Genomic DNA, 13565 nt, shown 5'->3' on the forward strand with positions numbered 1-13565 from the left:
GTGATCTCCAATCACGGTCAGTCAAGCTTTTATTCCGACCACATTTCTTCGGCGTAGCTGACGGTTCAGCGCTATTCTTCCAGGTTTTAATAATGTATTGGGCAGTTCTTAACCCAGTTCCAGTAATTTCACAATCCCCTTAGTTGTTGTTTTTGCTTGATTCAGGCCAATAGTTTGATCCTTCTGAAACACATGCTGTGTTCAGAACATCCACTCATCCATTATATCATCCATTATATAGTGAATCAGGCATTTTCTAGTGCTGTTTGAATTCTCAACTGTAAAATTCATTCACAGTATTCTTGGGTTTCACGTGATGTTACAGCCGCCTCATTAGTTATTCAAAACTTTAGTTGGTGGTCGACCAAAGCTCAGTTGACAAAGCGTTTGTACGGAGAAGGTGCATTGCTCGCATGAAAAATGCCTTACGCTTGCGTTGTTTTAGGTTGTTTGAATCAATCAAACCGTGAAACTGATAAAAGTATCTTCAGGGTTCCCTGTGAACTAATAAAAAAAAAAAAAAAGGGGTGACCGAACAGAGGATTTCACAAAAAGACGTCGAGAAAGGTGGCTTTTGAACCTCTCCGTGAACTCGAAGGGAGCCGAGTCGACGCATGCTCGAGTTTGCAGTGATCACTTGGTGAAAGGTTTGTATTTCCCTCTCAGCTATGGCCTTAGTGTTTTCCAAGTATTTTTCTTGCTATGTGTCGTTATTTGACGGCACTTTTTTTTTTTTTTTAAGTCACGAAGCGCTAAAGTCCCCAGCTGTTTCTTTGTTTACTCCTCACTCGCTGGCCACCATATTGAAAACAACACATGTCTCGCTTTCTTTAACAGCGTGTCCTAGCGGTCTTTTCAACGAGTCTTTCAGCAAGTGCACGCAATCAAAAAAACCACGAATAATAAAGTCCATATGCATGAAGGTCGTGACAAAATTCTTCCCCAGCCGTACAGTTACAATGCGCCGTGATCACTTCTTCTCTGTCTTGTTTAACTAAGATCCAGGTCTTTAAAGGGGTTTCTGATGATCTTTGTGAATGATTTAGTCGAGAGATAAGAGCCAAGACAAGTCAGAATCAAGCCAACTGTTTTGTTTACATGTCAACTTGCAGCACTTCGTTGTAAAGACGTGAACAAAAAGCTTAAAAAAAACATACTTACACAGGCAAAAACAATATGGGATTCATTCGGCAGCGATTTGATCCCGAGGTCCTTTACCCAGCCACATACAAAAAAGTTGTAAGCCTCCATACTCTTCCACGTTTTCATCTGCTTTGCGGTGTAGAAGGACGTCTGCAGCACCAGATAGTTCGAGATGTCGGGGAACTCGACTGAAGAGTAGTTTTCGAGATCGTATGACAAATCCTTCTTTCCCAGACTGTAGGGGTCGATTCCATTGCACATAGCAACCTTCTGAATATATCTAAAGCGAGCAGTGGCTTCTAGATTACAAGCATACTCCGATAAGTTATTGCTAGTTGTTTGCACTACGGCAGCTATTTTGGTTTGCGAGACCACCAGCTGTTTTACCGGAAGTGAAATTGCTAAGAAAAGTCACGTGACTGAAACCCAAGAATAGTGCACTACAGAATTGTCACGAGGCACACCAAAATGTAAGGTACAGAAGCTGCAAAAGCAACAACAGTCACATCTTTTCCCTGACCACAGGATACGTCTTCCTACATGGTTGTTCAAGAAATGAGAAGCTACTCACTGCATCAGTTAGGGTTAAAAGAATTGTTGCCATCTAAAACATATTAATAACTGCCATAATTATCCAATTTACTTATTTAAATCCAAACTGTGACCTTTTTTTTGGCTAGGCGGTGTACATTCTCATTTCCAAGGTAGGCTGAGGTCAGACCAGGCAACACTGAAAGACATCTGCAACAGGGAAGAAAAATATTACAAGGAACCAAGAATGAGAACAACACTAACCTAGGGAAATAGAAATGTGGGAGAACACAGAGGAATCACTGGCAAATACACTGCCTGGCCAGGAAAAAAAAAAAAAAGGTCACGCTCTAATATTATTATAAATTAAAACAAGAGAGCTAGGATAATGGGGAACATTGAAGACTATATAACAGAATTGCATGCATATACTGTAACCATCAGCCAGGAAAATAAAATCTCACTCCTATACGAAGTTGATTTATCGATGTTAATTGCTCTCTCTCTCTCTCTCATTTTATATATATATATATATATATATATATATATATATATATATATATATATATATATATAATGTTATGTAACTGAAGGATATCAATAAAGTCACTTGTGTAGCATCATAAAAATGACAAAACATCTGGTTTAATGCTATGAAAATGCATGTTAGAATCATCACAGTGTTATCACTAATCTACGATGGGGCTTATTTATTATTTCTCCCCCCAATCCAGCTCTGTTAAATGCCAGAGAAGGCTCTAGTGCTTCAGGATTGTCGCTGACTGCCAAGGCCAACTCACCAAAAAACGGAGAAGTCCAAGAGAGTGTAACCAGACCAGGATGCAACAAAAGCAGTATAACTGTGAACATGAGAAGCCATAGTAACACTATCCAAAACAGTGACAAATATAGTACATTAAATAATGGCGGACACAAAAACAACAAAATTCATAATGGAAATCCAGTGACAGAAGGTCAGCCTGAGGCCTTAACGGCCTCTGAGACTCAAATTAATGAAAGCAAAATAAGAGGTTTACAAGATGGAGAATTTTGGAGCAAAAGATCCAATATTACAGTGGTTGGAAATGATGAAGAACTGTCAAAAGCGGTTAAAGATACTATTACGCAGCCTGAAACTGTAAAAAGTTATAAATTGCAAGTCAAGGCCAAGGGTTCTCGGCACGCTTCATCTTATCGTACAGCCCTAGACTGTGAGCATATCCACCTGCAGCAGTGCTTCCCACGATCTGAACGCGAAGCTCAGCCCCAGACTCAACCTCCTCCTTATATCCATCCTCCCCCACACCTGCATGCTGAATCTCAAAGCAAACCACAAGCTACTTTATCCTCTTCATCCGCAAGTTCTCTGCAGCCTACGCAAGTAAGGTGGGCTTCATCGAAATCATGTTCGCCGAGATCATTCGCAACGACTGAAGTGCGACAACAAAACCCGGGTTCACAAACGGCACAGCCGGTCACTAGTGGCGTTTCATCGTCCAGTGCCTGTACTGCAAACACGTACAGTCAGAAAGTCCTGTGGCCGCCTGCTGCAGTGCAAGGTAACCATTTTATCTTCGCTCAGCTACACATGGAATGTATGACACCGTGCGTGGAGAAGGTCACATATTAAATAATTTCACAAAGATTCAGCTCTTAAGCCAACTGTATATTCTTCTTGTTTTTCAGTGACTAATAAGGCCAAAAAGGCCAGACCTGCTTCTGCAGGAGTGTTGAAGGAGCCAGATTCACTCGCGGCCCAGGTCCAGTCAAATCAGCAGGCTATTGTGGCTGCGCTGAAAAAACTAGTGGAGAAACAAGCAGCTCGCCAGTACAGCACCTCCAGCCACATTAGTCTCCTAACACAACATGTGAGTGCCCTGGGACTTATCATTTCTCTTATCATTTCTATAGTAACAGCTCCTTCACAGGAACTTCTAATCGTTAATAAGGTGAAGTCTGCAAGGAGACATATTTATTTAAAATTTATGAAAAGAACCTCCAGTGTCAGCTCTTTGTAATAAATCGTAAGTTTTCCACCAAGGGACGTTTTTCAGGACAAAGGGCTTTTTCTTTCATCCTAGCTTCAAGAAAGAAAACAGAAAGGTTTGTAACTTTTATAGATGTTTGTTTATACCTGTTATAATGTACTGTAAGTGAACAGGAACTAACTTGTCTCATGGGAGTCCTACAACATGAATCTATTTTTGACTACAATTGATTGATTGGTTGCTTTATTCCGAACAGTAAAGAAGATATAAAAAAAAAAATGCAATCATCAAAACATCGTCATAAACAAATAGAATAGCGTAGCCACAAGGCAGTAACATAATGTTCGGAAAGGATTAGGAAGAAGTAAATAACTTATCAAATCCTAACCCTCTATACCACCGCTAATCAAACATCACTTTCCACCATAATAAACTATACAAAATCAACAAAAAAAGAAAACATACCAACATGGTATAATATCGACCAAATCATATATACAGATACTTATGTGATGCATATATACACACATACAATACATATATACAGTACATACATATACACATACCTATAACTATACACAATCGATGAACAAAGTATGACGTAAACTATGGCTAAGAATAAATGGATTAAAGAACGTGTTGTTTAATAAAGAAAAATAAAGACATTTGTGGAAGGAGTCTCAAGTGTCAACGCATTGTAACGGTCAGCATGTTTCTGGACAGGAATTTCTGGTTTCTCAGTAACATGACTTGTCTTATTAACTTTGCAAGAGAGGCTGCTGAGGGAACGACTGTTTATAGCTGCTATAACATTGAAATAATAATAATAATACAACCCCAATTCCAAAAAAGTTGCCACGTTGTGTAAACTGTAAATAAAAACAGAATGTGATAATGTGCAGATTATGGAAACCCTGTATTTCATTGAAAATAGCACAAAGATGACACATCAAATGTTGAAACTGAAACATTTTATTGTTTTTTGAAAAGTATATGCTCATTTTGAATACGATGTCAGCCACACGTTCCAAAAAAGGCTGGGACGGGCATGTTTACCACTGTGTTGCATCACCTCTACTTTTAAAAACATTCTGTAAATGTTTGGGAACTGAGGAGACTGATTAGTTTTGAAAAAGAAATGTTGGCACATTGTTGCCTGATATACAGTTTCAATTGCTCAACAGTTCAGGGTCTCCTTTGTCATAATTTTGCACTTCATAATGCACCAAATGTTTGAAATGGGAGACCGGTCTGGACTGCAGGCAGGCCAGTTTAGCACCCGAACTCTTTTACGACAGATTCATGAAGCTTTAATATATGCAGAAAGCGGTTTGGCATTGTCTTGCTGAAAGAAGGAAGGCCTTCCCTGAAAAAGACTTTGTCTGGATGGCAGCATATTGCTGTGAAACGTGTATATATCATTCAGCATTAATGATGCCTTCCCAGCTGTACAAGCTACCCATGTCCTGTGCAATAATGCCCCCTCATACCAGGCTTATAGTACTCAAGTCCGACTCGTGCCCTAATTTTAAGGACTCGTGACTCAACTTGGACTTGAGCACTGATGACTAACTGCATTCGAACTTGTAAATTGGAGACGAGGACTCTGATTTTTTTTCTTTATTTTTTGTAACATGCCATAATAATTTGGCATAAGATATTTACAGTGGTGCTTGAAAGTTTGTGAACCATTTAGAATTTTCTATATTTCTGCATAAATATGACCTAAACCATCATCAGGTTTTCACACAAGTCCTAAAAGTAGATAAAGAGAACCCAGTTAAACAAATGAAACAAAAATATTATACTTGGTCATTTATTCACTGAGGAAAATGATCCAATATTACATATCTGTGAGCGGCAAAAGTAGGTGAACCTTTGCTTTCAGTATCTGGTGTGACCCCCTTGTGCAGCAATAACTGCGACTAAACGTTTCCGGTAACTGTTGATCAGTCCTGCACACCGGCTTGGAGGAATTTTAGCCCGTTCCTCCGTACAGAACAGCTTCAACTCTGGGATGGTGGTGAGTTTCCTCACATGAACTGCTCGCTTCAGGTCCTTCCACAACATTTCGATTGGATTAAGGTCAGGACTTTGACTTGGCCATTCCAAAACATTAACTTTATTCTTCTTTAACCATTCTTTGGTAGAACGACTTGTGTGTTTAGGGTCGTTGTCTTGCTGCATGACCCACCTTCTCTTGAGATTCAGTTCATGGACAGATGTCCTGACGTTTTCCTTTAGAATTCGCTGGTATAATTCAGAATTCGTTGTTCCATCAATGATGGCAAGCCGTCCTGGCCCAGATGCAGCAAAACAGGCCCAAACCATGATACTATCATCACCATGTTTCACAGATGGGATAAGGTTCTTATGCTGGAATTTAGTGTTTTCCTTTCTCCAAACATAATGCTTCTCATTTAAACCAAAACTTCTATTTTGGTCTCATCCATCCACAAAACATTTTTCCAATAGCCTTCTGGCTTGTCCATGTGATCTTTAGCAAACTGCAGACGAGCAGCAATGTTCTTTTTGGAGAGCAGTTGCTTTCTCCTTGCAACCCTGCCATGCACACCATTGTTGTTCAGTGTTCTCCTGATGGTGGACTCATGAACATGAACATTAGCCAATGTGAGAGAGGCCTTCAGTTGCTTAGAAGTTACCCTGGGGTCCTTTGTGATCTCGCCGACTATTACACGCCTTGCTCTTGGAGTGATCTTTGTTGGTCGACCACTCCTAGGGAGGGTAACAATGATCTTGAATTTCCTCCATTTGTACACAGTCTGTCTGACTGTGGATTGGTGGAGTCCAAACTCTTTAGAGATGGTTTTTTAACCTTTTCCAGCCTGATGAGCATCAACACCGCTTTTTCTGAGGTCCTCAGAAATCTCCTTTGTTCGTGCCATGATACACTTCCACAAACACGTGTTGTGAAGATCAGACTTTGATAGATCCCTGTTCTTTAAATAAAACAGGGTGCCCACTCACACCTGATTGTCATCCCATTGATTGAAAAAATCTGACTCTAATTTCACCTTCAAATTAACTGCTAATCCTAGAGGTTCACATACTTTTGCCCCTCACAGATATGTAATATTGGATCATTTTCCTCAATAAATAAATGACCAAGTATAATATTTCTGTCTCATTTGTTTAACTGGGTTCTCTTTATCTACTTTTAGGACTTTTTGTGAAAATCTGATGATGTTTTAGGTAATATTTATGCAGAAATATAGAAAATTCTAAAGGGTTCACAAACTTTCAAGCACCACTGTATATCTACATTCATTTTTGTGGTAATTTCGTGCAAGAGTGTCACACCTGTGCGCCTTGGCGCGTGCATCAGATAGGCGCACGCGCCGGAAACGACTAGCACCTGCACAGGATTAAGGCGCAATCAGCGCGACCTATTTGTGCCTCGCGCGACCTATTTCCTGTTTCACTGTTTTATGATTTTGCCTGCCGTTCTGGATTGTTTACCGTCTTCACTTGTACAAATAAACACTCATTCTGCACTTACATCCGTCTTCCAACCATCTCTGACAGAATAGTTCGCACTCCCTGACAAAGAGAAGCACATTCACCTGTTCATCCGTCATGTTCATGAACAAACTAATGTTAATGGCGCTCAAACAGCCACCATCAAATGGTGTGGTTGGAGTCTTGTTCTTGGACCTGACTCGGATCAATAGTGAACTTGACTCAGGCTTGACTCGAAAATTTCTTTTTAATGACTTGGATTTGACTCGAACTTGAATACTGGGGACTTGAGACTGGATTCTGACTTGAGGTTCAGTGACTTGACTACAACACTCCCTCATACCATCACAGATGCTGGCTTTTGAACTGTGCACTGATGATAAGCCGGATGGTCCCTCTCCTCTTTAGCCTGGAGGACGTGGTGTCCATGATTTCTAAAAAGAATTTCTACTTTTGATTCCTCAGACCTCGGGACAATTTTCCACTTCGCCTCAGTCCATCGTAAAAGAGCTCGGGCCCAGAGAAGGTGGCGGTGTTTCTGGATATTGTTTATATCCAGTTTTAACTTGCATTTGTGGCTGCAGTAATGAACTGTTTTCACAGACGATGGTTTTCTGAAGTGTTCCTGAGCCCATACAGTGATTTCCACTACAGACACATGTCTGCTTTTAACGCAGTGTCGCCTGAGGGCCTGAAGATCACAGGCACCCAATGTCAGTTTTCAGCCTTGTCTCTTGCATACAGAGATTTCTCCAGATTCTCTGAATCTTTTAATGATGTGGACCATAGATGATGTGATCCCCAAATTCTTTGCAATTTTACATTGAGGAACGTTATTCTTAAATTGTTGCACTGTTTGCCCACGCAGTCTTTCACTGAGCGGTGAACCCCCTCCCTATCTTTACTTCTGAGAGACTCCACCTCTCTCGGATGCTCTTTTTATACCCAATCAGGTTACTGACCTGTTGCCAATTGACCATGTTAGTTTTTTTTTTCTTTCGCATTACACAACTTTTTTCAGTCTTTTGTTGCCCCTGTCCCAACTTTTTTGAAACCTCTTGGTGACATCAAATTCAAAATGAGCATATATTTTTTTAAAAAATAAATAAATAAAATTTCTCAGTTTCAACATTTGATATGTCGTCTTTGGACTATTTTCAATGAAATATAGGGTTTCCACGCTTTGCAAATCTTCACGTTCTGTTTTTATCATTTACGTTTTCCACAGTGTCCCAACTTTTTTGGAATAAAGTGATAAATATTTGAATGCATTGTGATGGTCAGTTGTGGTATAAGAGGAGTAAAAAAAAAAAACACACACACAGAAAGAAACTCACAACACTTTGCTTCAGGTATCTCGCCCCCAACCACACTATGGATTGTTTTCCTATAACAGCACTTCCCTTCATGTTTCATTCCTTACTTCTCATTTTGTGGATTTTAAGAAGGTTAGGGAAGGACAAACTTTTTTTTTTTTCTTTAAATGTGTGTGTACTGTATATAGGGTGCATGTTTATAGGTAATAGTACTCTTAGGCCCACCTTACACGGGGACGGTCTGAAACAAAAACGCAAAAGTCCGTTTTCATTCTCACTTTTTTCCGCGTCTACACGACCGTTTTCAAGGAGGAAATCTGCGTCTATACGGTGACGCATAAATGTGTGGAATTCAATTGGATGTGCATGCCAGGCGGCTAGGTGGTGCTGTGAAAGACCTCCGCTATGTCTGCACGCATGCGCAACGTCTTCCGTCTTGTCTGATCTGCACATCTGCGCCGCGAAAACTTTGACTACTCTGGCTATGGTAAGTAAAAAAGTAAGAGCATACTATACCCGCCTCTGTTCATTAACGGTATATGTGCGGATTCGGTATAGATGTTCGAAGGACTCCTGGACGTTTATTAAAGCTGCCAGAGCAGCTTGAAGGTCCGTTGGATCGATGTAATCAGACATGCTCTTACTTTTTTACTTACTTTCTTACTTCCCGGGCTGGCATGTACAGTATATGACACATGTATGACGTAAACGCGTACCCGACGTGAGCAGATCCGAGCAGAGTTTCGCGTATTGGGTAGTTTAGACGGATATGCAACGGGGGCTGTTTTTAACTTATCCACTCTGGAAGGCGTTTTCAATTTTTCCCGTTTTTCAGCCTCGGAAACGCCGTCCCCGTGTAGACGAAAGGCACTTCCGATAAAATATTTAGTCGTTTTTACCCGACAGCGTCCTCGTGTAAACGGGCCCTTACATTCCTACATTAGCACAGTACCGGAGATTCTGCATGCTACTTTTTGTTGTTAGCATTTGATCTTTTTTTTTTTTTTTTTTTTTTGGTGCCTAAGCAGAGCCAAGTAGAAGAGATGTACTGTAGCGTACGGCATGGTGGCTGGTGGAAGATACAAAGCTTTGTGTGAGGTCTCATTATCAGATGCTCTACAGCAGAGGTGCTTTGTGTTGATATTTAACAGGCAGGCAGATTTTTTTTTTTTCTGAGTAATTGATGCTTATAAATAGAAGAATGTGGCAAATTGGCACCAAGCGAGGGAGTAAGAGTGCGCTTGTGTGTGTGTGTGTGTTTTTTTTTTTTAAAAACCTCTTCTATCATTTCTGCCCTGAAGCTTTTTTGTTTTTGTTTTTTGTCCCCCCCCCCCGGTGGGAAGCCCACTGGCTGAGTTCCCTTCTAATTCCCTCCCTTCCTCTCTCCTCATTGCAGTGTCACCAGACCACACAGACTGCACATTTTCTGCCTCCCCTTACTCCTTCTCTCTAATGTATACTGTTACATTAGAAGGTGTTTGCTTTGTTTATCGTGGAAAGTTCATTCGGGCATGTTACTTTCCAGCCTAGTTTTACGGGTTAGACAAACACTTGAACAGATTTATGCCCTGCTTTATTTTGCGTTTTTAGAATTCAATCACATGTAAATTAAACTTGCACTTTGTACTGCTTCATGTATTAATAGAGTGGGACTAACTGATGTATGACAATTAAAAAAAAAACAAAAACAAAACTAGTGCATAAATATCACAAAGGCACAAATGCACGTAAGAAACCGCACAAAAAATTCCAGTGCATCTGCAAGGCATGATGAGCCAGTTGTACTTTTAGAGGCAGTTTTACTTGTCAGTATGTGCTGATGGGTCATAAAAGCATTGTGGTCACATCGTGAGAGATTTATGTCTGCCTCATTTGTTGAGTATCAAGTCTGTCAAATACTGATATAGTTCAAATACTGCGCTCCAAGAACCTCTTCCATTTGGGATAACGTTTGTACTGATGAAAGACAGAGTATTTGGATCCTATGTGTGTTTTTACCAGCTGACTAAGGAGTTCTGGTTGTGGTTTTATTTAAGTAGGCTATATACAGTCTCCGAATTATTTATTTTTTTGAATAGCCATTCCAGAATGCATCAGTTATTGCTTCCATGTAATTTTTCATTGTATCGTTGAATTTTCAGCCAATGTGGGACGTTTTTGCATTTTGAATTTTGAGAAGTTGTGTGCCTTGCATTTGGATTTGTGAGCAGTTTATATCATATCACGTATGCGAACAAATTATTCCAGTTTCTATCACACCACTGCTGAATGCTTCGTTGTGCTTGGTGTTGATTAATTTTCTACAACCTCAAATCAGAAAAATTTGGGATGATATTTTTAACTGAAAACAGTGATTTGGAAATAATCATTGACCTGTTTTATTGCCCTCTAAAGCCTAGGTCACAACCGGACGTACGATTTTTTTGGCCGTGCGATTTATGGCGTTTCCCAAATTGCTGCGGTTTTTTTTTTTTTTTTTGTTCGTGGAGAAAGACGCACGTTGGCCGTAAGTTTGTCTTGCAACCTGAAAAAAACGTAAGCGCCCGTAGAGTTTGTTTGACATGACAAAGAACCTCTGCGGCCAGTCTACGGCTCGAAAATCAGCACGTCACACGCGCGCCCTCCGTGCGTTTCTTGCGTTTTTTGCACTTAGACCAGCCGTAGGAGCACGTACGGCCGGTTGTGACCGAGGCGTAAACAATACATTCAAGTCAAAGTCCCTCTCACGCCAGAATCTGGTCTTCCCAGGCAGTCTCCTGTCCCAGTACTAACCAACCCTTTAAGGCGTATGGGTGTGGCACCGATCTCCGTTTCAGTAGCCCTCAGCCTTTCGCCTATACATCTAGGGTTACAGTGGGGGGCTAGTCCTCTGGTAACCGCGAGAGTTTGACTCCCTACTCACATCTGTATTGCAGCGTGCCTTGCCAGATGGTAGTACCATTTTTATGATGGTTTTTGGTATGACCCGACCGCGAGTAGAACTCGTGATCTCCCGGTCAAGAAGCGGACACGCTAACACTAGGCCAACTCGCGGTCAGAACCATACAACAGCACTTTTTTTTTTTCAAAATAAACACATTTCAGTTTTGATTCTTGCAATATTTCAAAAAAAAGTTGGAACGGTAAAGCATTTGCCACTTTATAATGTTGCCATTCCTTCTCACAACACTTAAAAGATGTTTAGGGACTGAAGACACCAAGTGATGAAGCATTTCAGGTAGCCTGGGAAATCCCATGCTGCTTTGCACAATCGTTCCGATCTGAAAAGACAGCATGGAAACTATGGTCTGAAGGCTCGCCTGAGTTAGGGAGCCAATCAGAGAGTGGGGAGGGGTGGAAAGACGGTGACGCGTACTACTCGACAAACGGAAGCTTGTAGTTTATTTGGGACTGTTTACGGATCACGTTTAACATGGCGGCGAGCGATACGAACCAAACTTTCGATCAAGCTTTGTCTTGCACAAACGGCAGTAATCGTTCGGTGCCATTGTTTTCCTATTTTTGTTTTGGCTTCTCTTTCTCTTTACTTCTCTTCTTCGCCTCTTCGTCGCTCTAACTACGTCACCGGGTACAACTGCCATGATTGGCCATGGGCTACGTATACGCCAAATGATAGACATTCGCAACGTCCAATAAACGGCCGTTGACAATCGTAAACCACACCTCCCCTACGAGAAATTCAATAGGCGGATTCCAGACCATATTTCACTTGTGATATGGTCTGGTGTTTACCAGACTACATTTCAGGTGTTATTTTGTTCCATTCTTCCTGCAAACAGGTCTTAAGGTGTGTAACAGTACGCGGTCGTCATTGTCATTTTTTTTATTTGAAAATTCACCACACGTTCTCTATTGGGGACAGAGAGGAGAGGCACCCTCTTCTTCCACAGCCATGCCTTTGTAACGTGTGCAGAATGTGGTTTTGGATTTTCTTGTTGAAATATCCCTGGAAAAGGTGTCGTCTTGAAGGCAGCACATGTTGCTCCAAAATCTCAGTGTATTTTCCTGCATTAAAGAAGAACTGAAGTCATTTTTAAACTTGCTTTATTTCTTAATTAATGTGTTATTCAACTATGTTTTCGGTTTTAGTAACCTTATATAGTGACTCGTATTGGCAACTAATTGCAATTAAATATTATACTTATCGGCCTGTTCGGTTTTTAGCCGTGTTGAATTTAGTTCGTTTGGTCCACGGCAGGCGTCGCTTATCCGCGCGATCTTCACGAGACTTGTGCGAGACTTCGAAACGTGAAGAAGTGTCAGCCAGGTGTCAGTGCCGCCATTTTGAAAACTGTTTTCCAAACAAAGTCTCATCTCATCTCATTATCTCTAGCCGCTTTATCCTTCTACAGGGTCGCAAGCAAGCTGGAGCCTATCCCAGCTGACTACGGGCGAAAGGCGGGGTACACCCTGGACAAGTCGCCAGGTCATCACAGGGCTGACACATAGACACAGACAACCATTCACACTCACATTCACACCTACGGTCAATTTAGAGTCACCAGTTAACCTAACCTGCATGTCTTTGGACTGTGGGGGAAACCGGAGCACCCGGAGGAAACCCACGCGGACACGGGGAGAACATGCAAACTCCACACAGAAAGGCCCTCGCCGGCCCCGGGGCTCGAACCCAGGACCTTCTTGCTGTGAGGCGACAGCGCTAACCACTACACCACCATGCCGCCCGTTTTCCAAACAAAGTATTGCACAAAAACGAGTCTAAATGACGATTACTGCCTACTTTTTTCAAGCTTTCCTGATCGCTATCAAAGCAAACAAAACTTCCGGCTTGATTACGTCAGCATTCGAAAGAGGGCACACGTGTCTTTTGACAACGTTGGCAGATGGCGGTCACTTTGATTTCCGCTGTACGTTTTACTTCCGTCCTACGATGTCTCGCACAGGTCTCAACGAATCTTGTTTACGGCCATTGCTTTGACATATGGACAGATATATCACAGAGCATATTTCAAACACTCATAACTTGCTATAGCAGCGACAAAATAGCGATCAAAAATGCATTCCGATATTTAATAAAATGAGATAAATATAATTTTGATAATAAAAAATTTGCCTTCGGTTCTCCTTTAATGCTACCATGACAGAA

The 13565-nt window shown here is 41.2% G+C and overlaps 1 protein-coding gene across 7 annotated transcripts in view; it reads left to right on the forward strand.

Moving 5' to 3' along the window:
- The window catches only part of ttll5 (tubulin tyrosine ligase-like family, member 5), a 231636-nt gene that overhangs the window by 118783 nt on the left and 99288 nt on the right, over positions 1 to 13565 (forward strand). For 6 of the 7 annotated variants that reach the window (XM_060934635.1, XM_060934633.1, XM_060934636.1 and 3 more), the window contains 2 exons: positions 2409 to 3233; positions 3361 to 3542. In XM_060934635.1, the coding sequence (XP_060790618.1) occupies positions 2409 to 3233; positions 3361 to 3542 (1007 nt within the window). The remainder of the gene's footprint in view (positions 1 to 2408; positions 3234 to 3360; positions 3543 to 13565) is intronic. The other variant, XM_060934639.1, reaches the window with a different exon arrangement.

Source organism: Neoarius graeffei, chromosome 11 (assembly GCF_027579695.1).
Source record: "Neoarius graeffei isolate fNeoGra1 chromosome 11, fNeoGra1.pri, whole genome shotgun sequence".
NCBI lineage: Eukaryota > Metazoa > Chordata > Actinopteri > Siluriformes > Ariidae > Neoarius > Neoarius graeffei.